Source organism: Loxodonta africana, chromosome 15, assembly GCF_030014295.1.
Source record: "Loxodonta africana isolate mLoxAfr1 chromosome 15, mLoxAfr1.hap2, whole genome shotgun sequence".
NCBI classification, from domain to species: domain Eukaryota; kingdom Metazoa; phylum Chordata; class Mammalia; order Proboscidea; family Elephantidae; genus Loxodonta; species Loxodonta africana.
The window spans coordinates 26332957-26357536 of record NC_087356.1 but is presented as its reverse complement, the minus strand read 5'-3'; the positions used below and the strand labels follow the sequence as shown (position 1 = coordinate 26357536).

The 24580-nt window shown below is 53.1% G+C and overlaps 1 protein-coding gene across 8 annotated transcripts in view; it reads right to left on the bottom strand.

The window, feature by feature from the left end:
• Positions 1–24580, bottom strand: part of DYSF (dysferlin) — a 242190-nt gene that overhangs the window by 90081 nt on the left and 127529 nt on the right. For all 8 annotated transcript variants that reach the window (XM_064268707.1, XM_064268709.1, XM_064268711.1 and 5 more), the window contains 3 exons: positions 11730–11823; positions 10922–10999; positions 2512–2693 (listed from right to left, as the gene is read on the bottom strand). In XM_064268707.1, coding sequence (XP_064124777.1) covers positions 2512–2693; positions 10922–10999; positions 11730–11823 — 354 coding nt within the window. The remainder of the gene's footprint in view (positions 1–2511; positions 2694–10921; positions 11000–11729; positions 11824–24580) is intronic.

Sequence of the window (24580 nt, the reverse complement as noted above, 5' to 3'; positions counted from 1 at the left end):
TTTGACATTTCCTAGGACTTCTATATCCCATTTCATTTATTTAAATCCCCCATTTTCCAGATGGGGAGACTGAGATCACGCTCATCAAATGAAATGAGTGGTGCTAAAATGGAGTTTTCACCTTCTCATTCTTTTGATCGAGTACCTTCTGTGGCTCCCTGCTGCCTGGAAGGTAGAGTCCAAACTCCTCCTCCAGGTCCGAAGGCCTCTGGCTGCAGCCTGCTCTACCCCTCTTAGTCTGCCTTGTTCCCTCCCTACATATCCTCTGCTCCAGCAGGCTGGCCTCTGCTGGCTCTCGGCCCCCCACTTGGCATGAGCCATGCCCCACCCCTAGACTGCCCTTCACCCTTCTCAGCCATCGTTCACAGCCCTGCTCAAGCTCCCCCCTTAGATATGGGTGTCTGTGATCTGGCTGGCCTGTGGACTCCCGTCTTGTGGTTAGCTTCCTCAAGGATGGGGCAGTGGGCAGTGCCCACCAGATGGTTCCATGGCCTTCACAACTCGTTGTCCCTTGCCCTGCCTGCAGTCAGCCTACAACTGGAGGCATCAATAGCCCCATCCTGGAATGGGCACTCAGCTCCTGCATAAATGCCACACCAGCAGGTGACAGTCCAGCATGGACACCAACCACTCAGAGTAGAAGCTAGACCTAACACTAGGAGAGGATCTGGAAGCCCCTCCTGGGCCAGGTGCTGCCCTTTAGTTGCTGGGTCCTGGAAAGGTCTGGGGGTCCTGGAGAGGTCTGGAGGTCCCGGTAGAGGCCTGAGCAGCCAGGACAGCAAGGAAACACTCATGGAACTCAGGACAATGGTTCTTTGCCAACAGGAACTACCTTGTTTTAAAATATTTACAATAGGCATGCCCCTAGCTCTCCCCCAGGACCCTGGAGCCCACCCGCCCAGAAGAAGCCATAGCTCTTCTTCCTCTGGGGTCCTGCAGGTACTTGGGCCAGGCCCACACAGAGCTCCGGTTCAGCCAGACCTGGGGCCCTGTCCTGTCTGCATCCCGGCCCACCCTGCACCTTGTACCAGATTCTTCTGCTTAGCTTCCCTAACCCTGTACTCGCCACTTCTCCCACCTTTCTGCCTGCCTCTTCCTCCCACAAAGAAGCCAGGCTGGCCCTCTGCTCTTCTCCAAACAGACCCAAAGAGACGCTTCCTCAAGGTGCTCGTTCTTCGCAGCACTGGCTTCTCCTTTCAGGGGAATAGCTCCCAGGTTGACCTCCCCACCCCAGGCCTTCTCCTGCATTCCAGGCCTTCTCTCACATTCCAGTCCTGTGTTCCCCACCTGGAACACCTGGGCAGTCAGGGCAGCAGAGCAGCACTCATGGAGCTCAGGACAATGGTTCTTTGCCAACAGCCATCAGCTTCCCACCAGCCTACCCATTTCCTGGTCACCACTCCCCCCAGGACATCTGCTATCCAGTCATGGCAACTCTTTCTGGAAAACATTTTCCAAATCCCGCCTCCCCACTGCCACCCTCAGCCCCGGCCAGGCCCTCTTTGCCACATGCTCACTGGGCTGCCACAGTTGCTCCCTTCCAATGGCAACCCATCTCCTATTTTTAAAATGTTGCTCTGCTCCCATCAGTCCCCGGCTCCCTCAGCATCGTCCTCCCTTCTCCTCCTTCCCAGCCTGCCCTCTCCTCTCCTCAGTGTCTCCCATCACCTGCCCCCATGCCATACTAGAATTTGCCTCACCCTACACCGCAAGCCACATTTTCTTCCAGGCCTGGGTCTTTCCCACAGCCTTCCCTGACATTCCAGTCCACGGTAATCGTTCCCTTCTGGGAAACTTCTAGAGCTGTGCTGTCCAATACGGGAGCCACCTACCACCTATGGCTATGTTTAAACTTAAATTCATTAAAATTAAATTTAAAATTCTGTTTTTTGGTTATACTAGCCACATTTCAGGTGCTCCATAGCCCCAGGTGGCTCGAGGCTCCCATTCTGGACAGCACAAGTATAGAATGTTCCCACCGCTGTGGGACACTGGACAAGTAGCACCTGGCTCTCAGGAACCCTGTCTCCATAGTAGATTCTCTGCTTGCATGATTCTCCGCCTCCCACCTAGCCTGGGACCCCCAGGTGAGGGGTCACTCAGCCCAGTAAGGCAAGCGCTGGATGAATGTTTGTGGATTCAACGCAGCTCTCTGATAGGGAGAGGGACGGGCCCGGGATCATATAAGCAAGCAAGAGGCAGGGAAAACCCAGGCCTCTGACACCCAGCCAAGGGCTCTCTCCAGATCTGTCCCTTGTCTCTGCTGCGCTTGATTAGTACTGTCTGCCAGGGGCATGGCACACGTGCTAGCAATCCATTTTTAATTACTCTAAATGAGTTTTTAATTACTCTGTAGCCTGTGGGGGTCAGAGGAGAGGCCATCAGTCCCAGCCTCGGGACGCCCATCTGGTTGGGCAACAGAAGTCCACAAAGGCCCATTCCTCGCAGCCTCTCCCTGAGCCCCAGGAGGAGGAGGACAGCCAGGGGACGGGGCGGGGGCGGCAGGCTCACGTAGGTGTCGTGGTCGTACAGCTCCACCACGATGCTGGGCGGCTGCTCAGCAACACTGTCAGGCTCGCCAAAGATCTCCACCTCGTAGAAGATGAGTGTCTGGTCCCAGGTAGGGTTCAGGGTGTTCTTTACCACCACTGTCTTCTGGCTCTGGTGCAGGAAGGAGACGATCGCATAGGGATCTGTGGGAGCCGGGCAACAGGGAAGGAGAAAGGACACAGCAGAGACCTTGAGTGTCACCTGCTCAGAAGCAGGGAAGCTCTCCTGGCCAATCCACGAGGCTGCTGGCAGGCCACCAGGGGCAAGTGGAGCCTGGGTCCCAGCAGGTGGGCATGAGACCCAGAGACTTTCCCCCTTGTGTCTCCTTTCTGGGCTGGCCACCTGGGGCAAGGTCCACCTAGAGGAAGTGAGTGCCTGTATAGTCCACTCATTCATTAATTCATTTGCCCAACAAGCATTGATTGTGTACTTTATGCATGCCAGGCTAGGGGCTGAGAAAACCATAATCCACACCAAAAAAACCAAACCAAATCCAGTGCCGTCAAGTCAATTCCGACTCACAGCGACCCCATAGGACAGAATAGAGCCGCCCCATAGAGTTTCCAAGGAGCATCTGGCGGATTCAAACTGCCCACCCTTTGTCTCGCAGCTGTAGCACTTAACCACTATGCAACCAGGGTTTCCATAATCCACACAAGCAAATATAAAATGACAATTGTGATCAGTGCTTTGAAGACTAGATTAAAAGGTGCTGGCTTCCTTGAGGAACAAGATTAGAGCAGAGCTCTGGGATGCCATCTGACTGGCATGATTAGATCTGCATGTCCACAAACTCTCTGGTTGCTATGTGGAGAACAGACTGGAGGGGTCAGAAGAGGGTGCAGGGAGACCAGTTAGGAGGCTACTGCCAAAGTCCAGGTGGAGATGGTGGTGGCTTAGATGGGCAAGTGGCGCTGCAGAGAAGCAGATGGACTCAAGAGATGTTTAGTGGTGGGTAGTGTGAGAGAAAACCAGAGGCCTCTGCAGCTTCCTGCTGCCCCCCAGTCTCCTTCCCAGCCTGCTAGCCCCAGCCACGAGGGCTTGAGACCCACTCACTAATAGCCCCCAAGGCACACTGGTATCACTAGAACAGATTCTAGGGCCATGGTTCTCAAATGTGAGCTCCAACGGAATCACCTGGATGGCTTACACAGAAAGCTGGACCCGGCCCAGAGTTTCTGCTTCAGCAGGTCTGAGATGGGACCCAAGAATGTGCTTTCTAACAGGTTCCCAGGTGATGCTGATGCTGCCAGTCCTATGGCACTGAGTGCACGTGATTTGGAAGAGGTGCAGAGGGCTTGGAAGAAGGGGCTCCTCCAACTTCCTCCATTAGGACATCGGCTTGGAGTCAGGGCTCAGTGTGTTGCTATTTTTAAAGATTCCAAGTGCCAGATGCTAAGGGCACCAGGGACAGAAAAGTCTGGGAAGGCAGGAGGCTGACAGCTGGATGCTGGATGTCTTTGAGGGCTGAGCCCAAATGCCCTAAAACACGCCCTATGTCCTTGGCACCTGCTCCAGCCTGCAGTGCCCTGTGCCCTCTGAGATCCACAGTCCGGCCCCGGCACTGCCACTAATTCCCCATGTAGCCTCAAGTGGGGCTCAGTGGCCTTGGAGGTAATGGCCTCAGAAGGGTGTTGGGATGTCCAGCTGCAATCCTGGGACTGGCATGAGGAGACAGCTCTTTCACACAAAGGGAAGGGTGCAGGACAGGCTGCCTGGCCACATGGAGTGGCATGGCATGGTCATTGTCCAGGAGATGGCAAAGAGAAGGGGCTGGCAAAGAGTGACCATAGCAGAGATGAGAAGGTTGGGATGGCCAATGGGGAGGACTCCCATCAGGGGATGGAAGGAGCAGGGTCCATGATTGTGGCTGTCACCCAAGGGGTGGGTTTTAAGGATGAGGAGGACTTAAGTTAGGAGAAGGAGACAGGAGCACCCACTGGTTTGACAATGCTGGCTTTGGCCAACAGGAGGCAGCCACCAGCCTGGCACCTGCCCGTCAGCCTGTAGGCACCAAAAAAGAGTACCACGGGGTCAAGCAAGGAGGCTTCCTGCAAGAAATTGGTTTTGAACCTGATGAGGGCAAAGGAGGCCCTTGGCAGGAAAAAGAGCAAGGAAGAAGTGCCCAGCACTTTCGCCAGCCCCCACATGGTAGAACCTCCTGGCATGCCCCCCCCCTTCCATGCACCAGCCCTGGCAGGCCTGGCCCCAAGCTCTTTCCCTCCCCTGGCAGAGCCCAGCGGCGTCTGTGCATTTAATGAAACTGTCTGGCTGTGATACCATCAGCTCCAAGCTCGGCAGAGAACCTCTCCCTGGTTCCAGCAAGGGAAAGAGGGCGCGTTCTGATAAATAAAACCATATTAGAGACCCGGCAAAAAAGCCCCTTTTGTTCCTGCCCCCCGTGCTTCCCAACGCTTTATTTTTATAAGCGTGCGGGCCCCAGACCGACAGCGTTTACACAAAGATCACAATTGCACATTGTAGCGGCTGTGCACGCTGTATTGGTGTTGGCAGCACCCCCCACGCTGGCCCTGAGAAGCCCCATTCCTTCCAGCAGCCCCATCAGCTAAGGCAATGAGCTCAGCATTGGGGTGGGGGGAGCTTTCAAACAAAATCACCCAGTCACACCCCGCCGCCCAGGGGAGGAAAAAACACACAACAAAGGCATTGTAAAGAGCAGGCCTGGAGGCCTGGGGCTGCAGACACTGGGCTACTGTGTGCAGGGCTGGGCCTCTCCCCCACCGGGCCCAGCCCCTCCAAGAAAAAAAGAAACAAGGGTGGGGGGAGTCGGTGTTGCTGCAACAAGGTGGGCAGATGAAGGGAAGTTAGACAGACTCACAGACACATCCCTCTTCCGGGAAAACAAAGGTAGAGTAGGCAGATTCCCCAGGAGAGGTGGAGGGGAAGGTGGGGGGCTAGGTTTCCATATCCATCCCAGCCTAGCTGCACCCCACCCTGGAGAGGGCCGGCACCTGCCCTTGTGCTCATGCACCAAGACACAGAAAGCACACACCCTCTCTTGGATCACCCCAAGCTGAGGCAGAAGCAGGTTTGGACTGGAGAGTCCTTTGAGGCCGCAGGCCACACTGGGGACACGCCAGCCATGAGTGCACAGAATTCTACGAGACTCCACTGCCACAAGAGCAAGGTCCAGTTGCCAGGCCCCAGGCAGGTGATTCCTTCGCTGGACCCGGAGCCCTATAACCAGGTGTTTGTGCTGAGCCCTGCTCCCCAGACCACACCCTTCCCACAGAGCCAGGAGGAACCAGCTACAGTCACAGTACACTCCACCTCCCTGATGGGCCTTCCCACCAACCAGCCCAGACCACTCGGACAGAGGCAGGGCAGCGGTGTCATTCCCATTTGTCAGAAGAGAGAGCTTTGCCCCAGAAAGACCAAGTCACTAGCCCAAGCTCACATGTGGCCAGGACTAGACCCTAGGCTCTTAGTCCAGTGCTCCTTCGACCATGCCATACTCCTTGGAAAGGAGCCCTCAAAAGCGGGTGGAATAGATCACTAGTAATCAAGGCAATGTAACTAGAACTACAACGCAACAACATTCTTTCTGCAATATTAAGAAAAATTGTTTAAAATTATAAAACCCGATGTTGGCGAATATTTGATGAAATAGATACTGCTCTCTATTTCTGGAAGCGATTCAGCAATGCTTCAGGAAAGCAATTGGGCGGTATGCCCTGAAAACATAGAACTGTTGATACCCTTTTCCCCATATTTCTTGGAATCATCCTAATTAACCAAAAAGGCATATGTACAAAGATGTTCACTAATGCATTATTTATAATGCATCATTCATTCAATATACAGCTACTAACTGACTAGCATGTAGCAGGTGAGCACAATGCAAGGAATATGATGATGAATGAGACACAATCCAAGTTCTTAAGGTGGTGACTATCGGTTGGAAATGATAGCCAAACCACAATTACAATTCAGGGCAATTCACAGATTAATAGTGTGTGTACAAGGTGCTGGGGGTGGCAGCTCCCAACTGAAACTTCCCAAAGGAGGTCTCTTAACCTGAGTCTTAAGAATGAGGCGGCAGGCAGCCAACATGGACCAAGGAAAAGGGTGCTCCAGGCACTCAGCACAGCACAGGCTAAGGCGCCAAAGAGCAGGGACACTTGGGATAGAGCAAGCAGTTGTTCTAGTGAGAGAAAGGGAGCACCCAGGGCAGCAGGAACAGAGGAGGTAGGAGGGGAAGGTGAGGCAGATCACAAAGGCTCCTAGACTCATGCTGAGCAATTAGGACTGAATTCTGTAGATCAGTGTTTCTCGGAATGTGTTCTGAGACATGAGTTCTCTGGGGAGCTAATGAGCATTTGAACAGGTTAATCAGGCTTCTTTACTGCCGCCGTGTGGAGCCCCTCCTACGCCATAAAAAAAAAAAAGCCATGGAGCACTGTAAATCTCCCAGTGCACAGGGGTTCCCAGTCTCTCATACTCAGGAACCCTCTGTAAGTAAAGCATTTCACAAGCCTCCAATACACTTAAGCTTGTCAGGTAGATGACCTAACCAGAGTCAACCTTAACAAAAGGCTGTGTTACAAACATTGGGGAGGGCCATGAACACAGTCCAGACACTGGAAGACCAACAAGCAAGAATTTTCCAGCACCACCAAAGACAGAGTCTGGATCTGGAGGGAAACAGAAGCACTTGTTATCACAGATATGGCCCCAGCTGTGGGGCCACCATGAGTCCTCAGACCTCACTGTGGCCTGCCCTGACAAGAGCCCTCAGGATCACCCAGCTGGCACACACCTTTGCCTTCCCAGGAGCCATGAGACCAGCAAAGAGGGCACAAGACCTTTTGCTCTCTTTCAAGATGTCCTTCCCCGGCTCCCAGTAAAGTCATAGCTTGGCATCTGGTCTACTAGCCATCTTTCATTTGCTCGGTCAGCCAAGTCAAGGCCACTGAGCCCACTGACCTATGAGACCCTCAAAGAGGAGTTTTTGGGCACCCCCAAGCTGAGGGCCACCCCTATAATGTGATCTCACACCAGTGCTGTCCATTTGGGTGGCAGCTCTGTAAGCAGCTTTATCTTATGGCTCCTTCAAGCCACAATACCAGTTCTCAGCCTGGGGAGGGAGCAAAGCAGAACAATTTGGCAAAGCAGACAGCCCCTTCCCAAGTTCCCTTTGAGAAATATTGTGCAAAGCAAAGGGCAACTCAGCTCAGGCTGCTGCTCAGGAAGCAATGCACCACAGTCCAGACTGAAGTGGTAGGCAGGAAGGAGCTAAGTGTGGTTTTGAGGACACATGACTTCTAAGTCCTCTAGAGTCATATCCATTCAGTTCAAAGTAAGCACTCGCTCATAAAGCAACCCCCTCTCAATACCAAACAGAAGTCATTTGAATTAAGCACCATTTTATATTTTTTAGTTGTCACACACTGATAAACACAAAAGCACATGTCTACACACACCTTTTCCCTGGTGCAGAGACATGAAGCTGGCCATATGCCCAAATCCCACCCAAGGTGCAACCCTGAGGCCACCTGGATGCCAATATCTCCACCAAGGGCCTGTGTGCATCCCCTCTACAGAGTTGGATATGATTCAACAAGTATTTCTGGGGAACTCCCGAATGTCACCCCAAACCCCCAGCCAGGGCTGCTCTCAGACAAATGGGAAAAGTAACAGAGAAGGCCCAACTCCTAGGGCAGCCCCAAGACCATATGAGAGACCAGCAGAGAGCACACGCAGGGCCCTGAAGGACTGAGGCCAGCAAGGAGAGTACTTCGGGGCTTGGGAGCTCAGTAAGCCTCTGAGTAGTGCAGATCGGAGTCACAAGAGCACTTCCCAAGGAGAGCCCTCTCTGTCCCAGACACCCTGGTGGGCAGGCTGAAAGGCCTACCAGAGACAGACGCTGGGCTAGACCCTCCCCTGGCCCCAGACATTCCGATTCACACTTGAGTTTCCTCAGAGAAATGCCATCCGGTGGCCATGCACAGCCTTCGGCCGCCAGTCGCCCCAAGGTCAGTTCCAGGGGAGGAATTGCTTTGGTTTAAGGTTTGGGAGTGAAAATAAACACTCTGGGTTTTATAGGTTCACCCGTGTTGGCTGCTGTTTTCTTTTCCAGCAGCTGCTCAATCGGGCCTTTCATTCAGAAACCAGTGGCCTCTGAGGAAGCCCTGGGCAGTGCCCTCAAAGCTCAAGGGATGTTTATTTGAGGGAGGGAGTAGGGCCAGGATGGAAAGTGTGACGTCTCCCCAGGCCAGTGCCAGGCTGACCCTGCCACTGCAGTCCCCAGAGGTGAGTGCTGGCTCCTCGAGCTGAGTCCTTGGAGGTGCTCCCTCCTGCGGGGTCCTGGGACAGCCCAGCCCATAGAGGATGAGGGGCTTCCCACCTGGGCCCCTGCCTCACCACCCACCCTGCAGAAACCTGTGCCTGCCCCCTCACCCCTCACATCCTCCCTGGAACGGAGAGGACGGGAGACTGTGAATTGGTTATTTCTTTTTTCTCAGGGTAAGTTCTAATTGTCAGAAAGCATCCTGGCAATGTTTCCCAGCAAATTGCAGATGCAGATATCTGCCCCTGGCCCGCCAGTTCCTGTGCGCTGGTTTTGCATGTGCTTTACAGAGGACACTCTCAGGACCCCGGCTCCAAAGCTCAGAAATTATCCCATTCACCCTGCACCTGGCTGCACATGTCCCTGAGACAGAGGCAGAGAGGAATGCGGGGGGAGCCCTAGCTGCTGGGGAGCAGGAAACAGTGCTCGCCCACGTAGGGATGGGGAGCTGGCTAGGAAGGAGGCCGGGCAGATGGCTGTCAGCAGTACCAGCCATTCTGTGAACAGAAGGCCACTCTCATGGAATAACTGATTCTACTCAATCGAAGAGCAAGCATTGGAAGAGTGATAGCCTTGGTTTCAGTTACCAGCTGTATCACTTATCAGCTATTTTAACTCATGCAATTTAGTTTACCTGAGTCCCAGTTTCTTCATTCTGAACAATGGGGATGTTGAATACCTACTTTACAGTGTAGTTGTAAAGGTTGTATGAAATAATGTCGGTAAAGTGCCTGGCCCAATAAATGCTAGTTCTCTGGAGACCAAGTGCTGCAGGTTCAAAGGTAAGACAAGGCCCCTTCCTGGAGGAGGTCACATTCAGAGTGGGAGGGATGAGTCAGAGACAGATTGAAATTGACCCTATGCAGTGGATAAGGGGAAGGCCAGGAGAGGGACAGGCCAGGCAGGAGACAGGGGCAGGCCAGGAGCTGAGGAAGGCCTGAGGACGGAGTAACCGGCTCAGCTCAAGGAAGGGTTAGCAGGCATCTGGGCTGGGTCTTGAAGGATGAATAGGAGTTGGCTGGATTAAAAATCAGGAGGAAATGCATTCTAGGCAAAGGGAACACTGAGTGCAAAAAGCCAGGCATATGGAAGAGCTTGGCAAGTGTGGATAGGTGGTGGGGCCAGAGGTGCAGATAGAGAAGAATGGGCAGAAAGATGAAGCAGGCAGGTTCCTCAGGGGTTAGATCACAAAGAACCTTGGCTGTCATGCTAAAGAGTCAGGGATTTATCTGTCAGCACCTATGTTTGAATAAGGGGAGCGTCACGTGACCAGATATGTCAGGGGCCGTGTGGAACGTGGCAGGGAGGCCAGGAGATGACCAGAGTAGCCCAGATAAGAAGGGGCGAGGCCAGTGTGAGGTGGCAGCCATGGCATTGAAGAGGGGGAAACACAATCTGAGACAGCTTTGGGAGCCAGAACCGGCAGAACTGAGTGAGTGACGACTTCCAGGCTGGGTAATGGATGGACACTGATGCCAGGACCAAGGCCAGAAAAGCAGAGGAGGTGGGGTCTGGGTGGTGGGGTCTCAAGGAGCTTGGCTTGGACAAGATGAACTAAGATGCCTCTGAGGAAGATCCCGAGGGGGAGGAAGAGATATCTAGCTGTGGTTGGACAAGGTTGGGAGAGGCTGAAGGCCTGGAAGGTTCCCATACATGAGTGGTCACTAGATCTGGGGAGGGGAGGGACCCCAACACCCAGAGGAGAGGACACAGGCAGGACTCCCAGGAACATCAGGCTTAGGGAGCAACAAGGCAGCTGAGTAAGAGCAGAGGAAGTAGGAGGCTAGATCCTGGGGGCCAAGGCCAGAGGTACTTTCAGGAAGGAGGGACAGTCAGCAAGGCCAAACCCCGCAGAACAGTCAAGCAGACCACAGACAAGAGGCTGCTACACTTGACAGTCAGGAGGCCCCAGGGATCCTGGTGACAGCAGCCCCTTCTACGCTGTCAGCCAGCACAGCATCCCACCCACAAAGGAGACGTCTCAGACCATGGTCCCTGCCATCTGAAGGCCTGGCTTCTTAGTCCCCAGCTCTCAGTCCACAGCCCTCCTTCCTCACCTACCAGAAAAAGAGTCCTTGTCCATCGCAGGCAGGTCCCGGGCCTGGTACATGTAGCAGCGTAGATGGTAACGGTTCCCATCTTCACAAAGGAAGAAACAGAGATCCAGTGTGAGGGCCAGAGGGGAGGATGGAGTCTGTCCCTAGTTTAAGGACAGGAGTGATCCTCTCACAGGATCAGGAGAACACACCACAGCTCAAAGGTGGACACCTCAGTGATGTGTCCTTGGGTGAGAGGGCACAGAGAAGCAGGAAGAGAAGAGGAGGAGAGGCCAAACAGATGACGGCACAGCCAGAAGGCACAGGGCGCTGAGTGCCTGATTTCAAGTTTAGAGTTAATACACGCACACAAAAACGCACACCACACACACAGAAACACACACCATACACCCAGATACACAGAGAGACGCACACACGGGAGTGCACGCCACACACACAGATGCACACACACAGAAGCATACACCATACATGCAGATGCACACATAGACACACACGGAAGTGCACACACATGCACAGATACACCAGACATACACACAGAAGTGCACATATCCACATATACACAGACACACATGTAGACACACACACCACATACACTGACATACACAGACACACACAGATGCGCATGCGTATACACACATGCACAGAGGGACATGCACATGTACACACACACACGCTGCAAAAGCCACTGACCCACCCAAAAGAGGCACAGACTCAGCTATCCACAGCCCCCCACATATACACCTGACCGTATAACCCCCACACCAACAGAAATGTAAGGTCACACACCCTCCTCACCGCCAAGCATCACTTACAGTCAAAGATGCAGGAAATTGTGGGCCTGTTCACACCAAAGCTCAAGGTAGAGACAGATGCAGAATCTTCACTCCTGTCGTCCACCACACCGCCCTGTAGACAGAAAGCTCGTCATAGCAGACTCTGACCCTGGAGACTGGGGGTGGCAGGAAGACTGGTCCAGAGAGTTAGGGCCCTGGGGCCAGGAAACCTCTAGACAATGTTCCCCAGCTGCGGGAAGTGGGGCCGTCAGGACCCCGATTTCACTCTGTGGGCGCTCATCCTCTCCTAAAGCATCCCCAATCTCCAATCACAAAGGACAGTGGTAAATTCTTCTCCCTCTCTTATGAACGGAATTTTGAATTGCTCCAGCCAAAGAGGTCAAAGTTTGACAGAAGGAAGGACTCTAAGGGCCTCTCAAGGGAGAATCAAATGAGGATCTTCCCACTAGGGATGAGTTAAGTGGAGGTCCTAGCCTATCACTCTCTGGGGACCCCTCGGCCTCCACCCCCACATATCTGGAACAGTGCTGGCACTGTTGTGGGGCGGGATCTGCCCTGTATCATTCACTACCTCTCACTGGTTCCCACCGCAGCGAGGGTAAGGAGGGCTCAGGCTGAGGGACAGGGCTAGGGATGATCTGGGGCCAGGGACAGGAGCAGGAGTCTGTCCACTCACTGTGCCTAAAGCTGAAGTGAACTCTATCACCTTGACCTCATAAGCACTGGGTTCTAAGCACTGAGCCACGAACCACACTTGGTGACACCAAGACTAGACAACTTCCCTGGTCCAGACGCCCACCTCCTTGATGCTCTCCTTGCCCTACCACCACCCCTGCCCTACTGCAGCCCCTCATGTGTACTGTCTGGGGGCTTAGGGACCCCGCAACAACCAAGGCCCCACCAAGGGCAGGAAATGTGCTGTCACACCTTAGCCTAGCCTCCCAGACTTGGCTTTCGACACCCTGCCCACTCCCCTCCCCAGCCAGGAGCCCAAGCCAGGTCCAAAAGTGTGACCCAGAGACCCATGCTATCTGCTCTCTCTGCAGCCCCTCACTCCTCTCCCTCCTCGCCCTCTCCCCAGACTATCACCTGCTCCATTTCAGAGGCAGCAGGCTTAAGCCACAAGGTGGTCTGCACCCCATTTCCTCGCCCAGTCCCTCTCCCCAACACAGTAACACGCACACATCCTTGAAAGAATACCCTGGCCTCACCGTCAGATGGCCCATTCATCCCACTCAGGCCCACCGAGAGTGACCAGTTCTGCTGGGGACATTCTGCTGGGCTGCCCTGACTCCTCTCTGGCTCCAGCCATTTCTCCAGGAATCTCGATATCTCCCCAGAGCCCCCAGCTATCAACTACAAAGTCCCCCAGTGCCTCCAAGTGCAAGACTCCACGACACTTCAGTGCCCCTCCTCTCCAAACCATGCCCACTCACAAGGCCAAGCTCTACACCCCCTTGTCCGAGAAGCCTCTCAGGACACTTGTTCTCCCACTCCTGATCCAGCCCACATCCCAAAGCCAGACCATCTTCACTCCCCACAGTCACCTCTTCACTTCTGTCCCTGAATCTTCCAGTGACTCTCAATAGCTGAAGGGTCCAGTCCAGCCTCCTGGTCAGACCCCCAGTGGTCTGGCCCCATCTTCCCGATCCAACATCAGGGTTTACTTCCCACAAACCCAGCCCTCAGCTTCAGACAGGCCTAGCTCCTCAGAGCTGCCTTAACTCACGCTCATTCCCATTGCAATCTCGTACTATTCTCTGGTCAAGTGTTGTCAACCACCCAGTCCTTCAGGCCATCTTAGGACACTGAGGTGAAGCCTGCCCCGGTCGCTCTGGGGTCAGCAAAGAAATGCATCCTAAAGGTCGTTATTGTTGTTTGGTGTCATTGAGTTGACTTTCAACTCATAGTAACCCCATGTGACAGAGTAGAACTGCCCCATAGGGTTTTTTAGGCTGTAATCTTTATGGGAGCTGGCTGCCAGGTCTTTCGCTTACAGAACTGCTGGGTGGGTTCGAGCTGCCAACCTTTCCGCTAGCAGCTGAGTTTTTAACCGTTGTGCCACCAGGGCTCCTGCTCCATTCTTGCTAAGCACACACTCAGGACAGACAGCCTCCCTTCTGACAGGAAGGACAGTGACCCCACCCCTTGACACAGAGATCAAACATGGGCCTTGCTTGTTTTCCAATACTGACCCCACCATTTACTGGCTATGTGACTTTGGGCAGGTTTCTTCTCTGAATCTATCTCTTTGTCCGTAATTTTGGGGTAATTATACAGTACCTATCTCAGAGAGTTGCTGTGATTGTTAACAGAAATTAAGTACACATAGTTCTTAGCACACTGCCTGGCACACAGTAAAGGCTCAATAAATGTTAGTTATTGATCTTCCATCGCTTGTCTGTCAGTCATACTGTAGTGGCTTCTGTGCTACTATGATGCTGAAAGTTATGTCACTGGTATTTCAAAGACCACAACAGTCACCCTTGGCGGACAGGTTTCAGTTGAGCTTCTAGCAAAGACACACTAGGAAGAAAGGCTTGGTGAGCTACTTTTGAAAACCTGCTTATGAAAACCTTATGAATTGCAACCGAACACTGTCTGACTCTCTTGCATTGGACACATCATCAGGAGGGATCAATTACTGGAGGAAGACATGTTTGGTGAAGAAGGGGGCCAGCATGGGAGAGACCCTCAATGAGATGGACTGGCATGGTAGCAGCAATGATGGACTCAAGCATGCTGGTGATCCCATGGATGACGCAGGAGCGGGCAACATTCTGTTCTGTTGTATATAAGGTCTCCATGAGTCAAAGCTGACTTGTTGGTGGCTCCCTGTTCATTAATAATCTTATGACAGAAATAACGGGGGGAGTGGGGCCCATAAACTATGAAGTTTACAACTGCACTGGAGGGTGGAGCTCATATCCCATATTTGTTCAAAATTATCCCAGGAAGCTGGAAAAGTGCACATTTCAGTCCCGGGCCACAGGCCTGGGCAGAAATCAATCTCTTACATACACCACATCGGGAGGGGGGTCACAATGCAGCCAGGGAAGGGAAGGCCGCGATGCTCCAAAGCCTCCCTCCTGGGCAGGTGTGGACCCAGGCGACACGGTTTCCTGCCAGGTGAGGCACCCAGCTTGTCGTCGGGCCACAGTGTGGTTACGCACCCCTCTGGCCGCAGCGTCTCCGGCCGCTGCACCTGGAATTGGCAGCGGAGCGCCTGGAGGGAGCGCCAGCAGGGACGCCAAGGAAAGCAGATCTCAGGTCGCCACTGAAAACAGGGCTTGGTCGGCATCCGAGCGCAACAACGCGTGGTGACGCTACTCGGGGCACCTCACTGTTGAATGGTGGGGGAGGGGAGCTTCAGCTGGGGGCAGGGCGCAGGGGCGCCCCGAACTCTGCGGCCCTTCCCCTCAGCCCTGTCACACACGTGCCCCACCTGTGGGCAGGCGCTGGCTGAGCGAAGGGGAAGGTCGCATCACTCGCTCTCCCTCCCGGGCGCCTGCAGGGACCTCCCTGCTTGAGGCTGGCTGCCAGGGCACATCCCCACTCACCTCGCACCTCCTCTAGAGGGCCTCTCCCGGCCGCCGCCCTCCCTCAGCACCACTCCCACCTAACCGCCTCTGTCTGGGGCTTTGGCAGCACTTTCTGGGCCTCTGTCCAAGGGCAGGGCCTCCCGCCTGAGATCAGAAAAGGTGTCGCCCTCCTTGGGATTTCCATGAAGGCCAGGGCCAGATATCTCCAGAACACAGCAGACTCAGGCACTGAGGATGTCATCCCTCCCAAGAAGAGCCCAGCGTCCCCTCCTGGGACTGCCCCTGGCACTGCCCAGGCCCTTCCACCTGCCCTGCCTGAGAAGTCACAGCCACCCCACACAGCTGGTCTTCAGGGCCCTCTTCGCCTCAGCTCAAGAAGATGGAGGGGGATGGCTGGGGAGAAGCATTACTTAGGGAACCAGGGGAAACACACACACCTCAACAGGGCTGACGGACACCCACAAAGTTCAGTCTCTCCCAGCCGGAGCCCCAGCCTCACGGCCACCCTGCTTCACACCACAGGCAGAATTCCACCTGCCCAGCTGGCCAACGTCTTCACCTCCTCTGCCCCACTGACCTTCCCAGAGAGAGCTGGGCTCTCCACACATCCCCATCGGACCCTGGGAACACAGGGGAGGTCAACTCTCCCTCCTGGGCCAGCTGTGACTTCTGAATTGGGCTTTCCAAACACCCACACTCTGTGCTGGCCTCCACACTCAAACCAGCTGGAATGCTGGAGGGGGGGGGGGTCCTTTCTTGCCCCCAGGCCTCTTGCACATAGTCCCCTCTGGCCCATTCTTTCCCTGGCTAATGTGTCCTCAGCTGTACCATCTCATCTTACTAAGTCACCCTGCAAAGATAGGCATCCCTTCTATGTGCGCCCATAGCACCTCAAATGACCCCATTACTGCACCTGACACCTGACACTGTAGATATCTGTTTACTTGTCTGTCTCTTCCCACTGAGAGCTCTATGAGGTTCCCAGTGTACATCCAGCATGCAGCAGAACACCTCACACGCCCCCAAAAAAACCAAACCCACTGCCATCACGTCAATTCCAACTCATAGCGACCCTGTAGGACAGGGTTGAACTCCCCCATAGGGTTTCCAAGGAGCGGCTGGTGGATTTAACTGCTGACCTTTTGGTTAGCGGCCGTAGCACTTAACCACTGCACCACCAGGGCTCCCCCTCATAGTCAGCAGATGCTCAATAAATAATTGGTGAATGAATCAATGAACACTTCCGGTGAGAACACAGCATAAGCTTCCAGGAGGCTGGTGACCAAGGCCAGCCCAGGTCAGGGGATCAGTCTGTGAGTTAACACAGATAATCCAAGGTCACACTTTCTCCACTTTGAAGTCTGTTTTGTTTTCACATCTGGTCATTGGCATGGCCCACACTCAGAAATTTGTCTCAGATGCAACAACGAAGCCTCGTGAAAACCTGATTTCAGAACTTCTGGAAAGCATCTCCCTTCCGCCAGTCCTTCCCTCCAGCATTCCATGTGCCAGGCCTTTCCCACATTCAAGTCAGAAAATGGACATTACTTTTCATACAGACATAAAATGTCACCTCCTCAGAGAGGCCTTCCCCAATCATCCCATCAAAAATCCCACTCTAGCATACACACCTTACACACACCCTCATACACACCACCACATACACTCTCATACCCCACCCCACACCTAATCACACACACCCACACCCACACATCATATTCACACACAACCACCCCTACATCCTACCCTGTACACATGCAAACACACATACCACACACTCACACCCCCCACATCACACACATCCACCCCAACATACTCACACACACACCCCATCTCCCCCCCACACTCACACACTCATCTCCCCACACAGACACCCCACACCACACACAGACACACACACACCCCACAAGGGCACTCTCTACCCCCTTACTTAGCTTAATTTTTCCTCATAGCACTTGTTACCACCAGCTGTTTGATATATTAACCTCTTTGCTTATTGTCACCTCATCCCTGACTAGAACGTGGGCTCCACAAGAGAACTGTTATGGCCCAGCACCTCGTACAGTGCCTGGCACACAGAGCCCTCAGTAAATAGTCTACTGAGTCACTGACTGAAATCCAAGGGGAGTTCCCCCCCACCCCAAGTGCCTCTCTCATACAGAATCACCCCTTTTCTGGAGGGAATTGTTTGGAGTTAAAGGAAGTTTCTTGGGAGCTGAGCCTGACACTGTCAACAGAGGTGAAAAGAAAGCGTAAGAGGAGGCACAGCAGTGAGGTGTTGCCTGGTTTGCTACCTTGTAACAAACACTACCCTGGTACTAATACAGGTCAGGGACTACTCTTAAGAGTTTAAAACTTACGGATTCATCTAACCCTCACAACAACTTTTATGTTGCTGTTAGGTGCCATCAAGTTGGCTTCGAGTCACAGCAGCCCCAAGCATAACTAACAAACACTGCCTGGTCCCGCACCATCCTCACCATAGAAGGTATGTTTGAGCCACTGTTGCAGCCACTGTGGCAATCTATCTCGTTGAGGGTTTTCTTCTTTTTCACTGACCCTCTACTTTACCAAGCATGATGTCCTTCTCCAGGGTTTAGTTGCTCCTGATAACATGTCCAAAGTAAGTGAGACAAAGTCTCACCATTCTCGCTTCTAAGGAGCATTCTGGTTGTACTTCTTCCAAGACAGATTTGTTCGTTCTTCTGGGAGTCCATGGTATAGTCAATATTCTTCATCAACACCACAATTCAAAGGCATCAGTTCTTCAGTCTACCTTATTCATTGTCCAGCTTTCACATGCGTATGAGGTGGTTGAAAATACCATGGCTTGGGTCAGGTGCACCCAGGTACAATTACTGTCTTCATTTTACAGGTAGGGAAGCTACCACACAGAGAAACAAAGTAACTTAAGCCAAACAATGGGTGGCCAACAATGGGTAGCTGCATGTCATGTGCATAGAATTGAAAATCTAGGTGACTGGTTCCTTTTACAGACCCCAAAGCTCCAACAGAGAGAATGCTCCCCAAGCATCTGACTCCAGGTCAGGCACCAGGAAGGGGAGAAGGAGCAGAATGTTCCTGGGGTTGCCAGTGTGGGTTGGGGTAAGGGCAGCTGGGATGGAGAAGAGGGAAAGCCCAATTCCTGAGACTCCATTTCCTCATTGTAAAATGGCAACCAGAGTAACACCCGCTGCATTGGACCAGGAATATAGAAAATACAGGGTTTTTCAACCTCAGCACTACTGCCGTTTGGGGCCAGATAATTCTTTGTTGTTACCGGGCTTGTCTTGTGCGTTATAGGGTGTTTAGCAGCATCCATAGTCTCTACCCACTAGATGCCAGTAGCACCCCTCAAGTTGCCTCCAGATACTGCCAAATATGCCCTGAGGGGAAAATTGCCCCAGTTGAGAACCACTGGTGAAAACAAGATGAAATGATGCACACACGCTCTTGGCAGGTACCTGGCACATAATCAAAAACCCATTGCCATTGAATCGATGCCAACTCATGATGACCCACGTTATATGGAATAGAACTTCTCCATAGGGTTTTCTTGGCTATAATCTTAACGGAAGCAGACCACCAGGCCTTTCTTCCACAGCACCACGGGGTGAGTTCAAATCACCAACCTTTAGGTTAGTAAGCGAGAGCAAACCATTTTCACCACCCAGGGACCTGGCACATAACCAGCCCTCAGTAATGGTACTAGCGGCATCAGTCTAGCTCTTCCATCTCCTGTCTCATGTTAAACAACACCCTCCCCCCTGTTTAAATGTCTTAAATCCTTCATCTTCCCTTCTGCCACAGGGCCTTTGCACAGGCTGCTTTTGCCACCTGTAATGCCCTCCCAGTTGAGCTAACTTGAGCTCTTCCTTCAGCCCAGTCATCACCGAGGCATGGAGACTGCCTTACCTGCCCTGCCTTGATGAGCAGCCCCTACCGAGCCTGTTCTAGCAACATGAACTATCTGTTCTTCCAAGCGGGCTTCATTTCACATCTGTTTACATCACACACGTCTCTAGCTAACACCGATCTCCTTGCAACTAGGCAAGGTATACATGTTCCTTTATCCCCAGCACCCAGTCCAGCATCTGGCACGTGATAGGTTCCCAATGAGGATTTAGTCCATGAAATGAATCTCTTGCATTCCCTCATCCAAAGCCACATATGCAGCCTCTGTGCTCCTAGGAAAGGGACAGTGAGGTGTGCCTCAGACAGCCCTTCGGTTCCACTCTCAGGGTCTGACACTGTTACAGAAAGAGCAATTGACGCAGACTCACTCCCCAGGCTGAGGCCATCTGTGGGATGGACTGGAATGGGGCAGCCCCTTGGTCTCATTCAGGAAGGCTTCCTGGAGGAGGAGCAGGAGGGAGGGTGAGGGCTGAGTGAAGGAGCAGCCTGCCTTGAGCTTAGGGGAAAGGCTTGGCTAGAGGGGCAAAGCTGGGATGTGGAACCAGGGCAGGGCAAATGCGGTGATGGGGAGGGCTACTCTCCTTCTGCTCTCAGTCTGGGGCCCTGGGCAAAGCCAGGCTGCGGGGGCGGGCGGGGGGGTGGCTGATGCTCTGGTTTCTGCCCACCCGCGACACCTACCCACTCCCCCCGCCCCAGCCCAGGGCCAGGCCAAGGGCATTGGGTTTCCCACAGTCACATTCCTGCCTCAATAGCTCATGTGGACGCGACTCCCAGGCTGGGGCTGGCAGCCCGCGGTCTGTGGCCACACACTCTATCTTGGGGCTAGCTATGCAGCTATGTAAGGGATCCTGCTGCTTGCTTGCCTGGGGGACTGGGCCACCTCCAGCCCACTGCTGCTGCCCAGCTGGAGGCCACGACTCTGCAGGAGCCTGGGCTTAAGAGTGTGGGAAGCCCCTACCTCCCAGATGCCACGGGGCTCCCCTCAGAGCCCCCAGAGCAGTAGCCCAGCCCTCTTGAGCCGGCAAGAGCTGATGTTTGTCCGGAGACCCCAGTGTGACCACACCTGGAGGAGGTATACAGGCTCTGGGGAAACAGCATCCTACAGAGGGAACTTCTTGGCCCCCCTAAACCTGACCCAAGACCAAGAGCAAGACCACAAGCACGTGAGATTTCTTCTGTTCCCACAACTTCCCTACACTGGTTTTTCCCTCACTCACCCTCCGCCCTTGAGCAATGGCGAGCTGGTGAAACAGGCCTCGAGATCTCATTCTGGAACTATCAGAGGGAGGCCGGAGGGAGACATGGAGGCATCAAAAAGGCACAGGCCAAGCAGCGGGGCTCCCAGGGCTGAGCAGCCAGGTGGCAGCTCCACGGCAGCCCCACCTACAGTGGCCGGCAAGAGAGCTGGGCCTTTCCTGCCCAGTAGAGTCAAGCGAGTGTGTGTGAACAACCGTGAGGCCTGCTGCCCTACCTCACTTTACCTGTGAGGACTCAATTCCTACACCTGATAGGCCAAAGATCACAGGTAACAGAGCTGTCAGGAAGGGCACTACTGTCACGGTCATGCCTGTCAGGCGACCCTGAGAGCAGCTGTGTGCTGGAGCCCTCTCACACTGGCTTTTGAGAGCAGATGATGAAATTTTCAGGAATTTTGTAAGCTGGCTGTTAAACACAGACATTAATAAAATTTAAATCATGTAAATTTATAATTAAAGAAATATTTTTTTTTTAAAAGGGATAAACACTCAAAATTCATCACTTCCTAGCTATTTTACTACCTCTTATCTATGGAAACCCTGGTGGTGTAGTGGTTAAGTCCTACAGCTGCTAACCATAAGAGTTGGCCATTCGAATCCGCCAGGTGCTCCATGGAAACTCTATGGGGCAGTTCTACTCTGTCCTATAGGATCGCTATGAGTTGGAATCAACTTGACGGCACTGGGTTTGGTTTTTGGTTTACTCTTACCTGTGGAGTCCCTGAGTGATAGAAATGGTTAACGTGCTCGGCTGCTGAACAAAAGGTTGGAGGCTCAAGTCTACCCAGTGGCACCTTGGAAGAAAGGCCTGGCGATCTATTTACAAAAAAAACAGCCACTAAAAGCCCTAGGGAGCACAGTTCTACTCTGACACACAAGAGGTCACCATGAGTTAGGGTCAACTCGATGGCAACTGGTTTGGTTTGGCTTTGGTTTTATGCTCTTGGGGTTATTTCTGCTTAATGCATCAGTCCATCTCTTCCCAACTCCACGTTCAGTGATGTCATGCTGGTAGCTTCAAAATGACCGTGGCAGGGATATTTACACCGTGGACATCAGCAAATGCAACAAGTGAGGGCTGTTTTTGTTTCTGGGGAGCAGGTTGTTAAACCCTTACCAGCACATCGCTGCCCTAAGGTGGCCTTCACAATCAGTGTTGCTGGAACACTCAAACAGCAACACAACAAGGAGGGGAAAGTACTATGAACCTCGTACAACCTGGCCGTTCATTATCTGTATGACCATCAAGGTACGCCTGTGAGGAAACACAGCTAGAATAATTACTCCTTGTCTTCTCCGTGCCTCAGTGTACTTATCTGTAAAATGGGCATACAAAAAGAATCTATCTGCTAGGACAGCTGGGAGGATTAAATGAGATAATATGTGAACAGGGCAGAGGGCAGTGCCTGGCACATGGTATGTGCTAGAACAAGGCTCCTCTGACTTTTTCTGTAAAAGGCCAGATAGTAAGTATTTTCACCTTTGCAGGCCACAGTCTCTGTTGCAACTGCTCAGCTCTGCCATTTAAGTGCAAAAGCAGCCATAGACAAGACATCAACAATGAGCATTGGCCATGGTCCAGTAAAACCTTATTTAAAGAAAAACAAGCTGCAGACCGAATTTGGCCTGTGGGCTGTCATTTGCCAACCCCTGCTCTATAATAGTAGGTTATTATTTTAGCTGTGTTGTTATCCCCGTCTGAAAAGTGAGAAAACTGGGAGCCAGAGAGGTTAATAGCTTCCGTAGGGTACACAGCAAATGACCTGGCAGAGCCCAGGTCTCGCAGCCCACACTTAGGGCTCTTCCCAGACTCCTTCTTCCCCATCAGAACTCAGAGCACCTGAGCAGGGTGGCTCTGGGGCAGGACAAGACTGAATGCCAAGTCAGGGCTGTGGGCCACCTAGGACCCACTTCACTGCCCCAGCTGCTCCACCCTCAGGATTGCCTCAGCTTGCACCAGGAAAACCCCACACAGGCCAGCAGGCCAGGCCAAAGAAGAACCCTCTAGAAGAGGGAATGAGGTTAACACACAGGCCTCCCTTCCTAATCAGGGCTGATTGCAGCCGTAAGTGGAAGAGCAGGCAAGGGTGCAACCCCATTTAATTTACAGCTGTAGCCAGGGCTTGGAAGCAGCTGCTGAACTCTGTGAAAAGACCGGCTGGCCCCTGGGGAGCTGGGAGTGGAATCAGGAAACCTGAAGAATCCAGGAATGCCACGTGTGGGCTGGCGCGAGCATGCATGTACGCGTGTGTGCATGGGTGTGTGTGTGTGTGTGTGTGTAGGGATTCCATGTCTCCACATATGGAGGCTGCAGAGCACTCTCAAGCAGGTTTCATCCCATGCCAGAGCACCTCAGTAATTAGGACAACTTATGCCCCACTTTGCCCAGAATGAGCCTCGCACACACCTGTTGTTCCAGCATAATTACTGATAGTGTCCCAGACCAGACAAGAAAGTACACAGTCACCCTATGGTGACCCTATAGTGGTCACGGACCCTCATGCATGTGCACACAATGACGCACATGGAGGACATCCAACAGGCCTACCCAACTGGGACACCCATGACTCCTCAGCACCCAAGCGTCCATGGGCTTGCATTCTGTCTAAGGTACACACATAGACACACAAACTGATCCTCCAGACTCCAGCATCCAGATCCTGAGTGGGCCAACAAGGGGATCAGACCATGCTCTCAGACAGATCCAGGTCCAGGCATTTAGAGGAATTGCCCAAATTGTCCTCTCTCTGGGGGAGCAGAAGGGACAGGGAGGCCATGCCTGAGAGGGGCCAGCCCTCAGGTGCTCCTGCTAGCACATGGCAGGTGGGGAACAGTAATTAGCTCAATTAGTAATATTCAAGAATCAGGGTCCAGTGACACACACAGCCATCTTCCAAAGGCCCGGTCACAGGCCAGCCGTGGACTCGGTTACTTACTGAGGCAAACCTCTCCCACCTTCCAGATGCTGTCCTGCTTAAAGTACCTGCCCAGGAACCCTGCCTGGGTGCCCTGTGTACAGCATGGCTTCACCCAGGTCCAGAGCTTTCCCCTCTTCCCCCCATCCAAGTCTGACCCCCTTTTTAAGAGAGCTTGAAAGTCATCGCCTCTGGGAAGACATCCTAAGTTATTCCTATCCAGCACCAGCTTCTCCCTGACCCTCGTCCCAGCACTTCTGACTCCCAGCTGCTCTTCCCTGCCCTCCTGGAGGCTAGGGTTTGGGAGGCCTGTTTCTGCAGGTCCTCTCTACTTAAGGTCAGAATTCAGACTTCTGCCAGCCAATTGGAGGCTTCCTGGGGTGGGCCCAAGGATGCCAACTCCTGTCTAGCTTCCCAGCTAAACCCAGGGAGGTGAGGCTGCTTGGCTACAAGGCAGGAAGGGTGATGCCCAGGGCCGACGGCTCCAGCCAGCTGCCTAGCAGTCTGCCAATCAAACCTTCCATCCTTAGGACCCTACCCCAAAGGGCCCTCTGCAGGGGGGCAGCCACTGAGCCCTAATAGGAGTGGGGAAATGAAAGCATCAGTTGGGTGGCTTAGCCACTGGTCAGGAGACACCTGGGAAACTGGGGCAGAAAAGCCTGCTGTCTTGGTCTTGGTTGTAATACTGACTCATGCTGTATAGTGGGCAAAGCCCTTTAGGGCCTGAGTTCCTCCTGGGGTAACATTAGGGGCTCAGAGTTGTTCTAGAGCAGCGCTGCCCAGCATAACTGTTTGCAGGGATGGAACTGTTCTATCGCAGCTCTGTCCTACAGGCCAGCCAATGGCCAGGCGCGGCTCTCGAGCATTTGAAATGTGGCTAGTGTGGTTGAGAAACTGAATTACTTATTTTAATTGCTTTAAGTGTAAATTTAAACAGCCGCACAGTTCTAGAGCTTCAGTATCCTCAACTGTAAGATGGGAATGATAACAGAATCCAGCCTCATGGGGTCATTGTGAGGATAAAATGAGACAGTGCATACGTAAAGCTCTCAGCCTTGTTTTCACCACATGGTAAAATCGACTTTAGTAATTTGTCATTCTTATGCCCTTTTGAGGAGCCCTGGTGCCACAGTGGTTACAGAGTTCAGCTGCTAACAGAAAGGTCGGTGGTTCAAACCCATCGGCCACTCTGAGGGAGAAAGATGTGGCAGTCTGCTTCCATAACGATTTACAACTTCAGA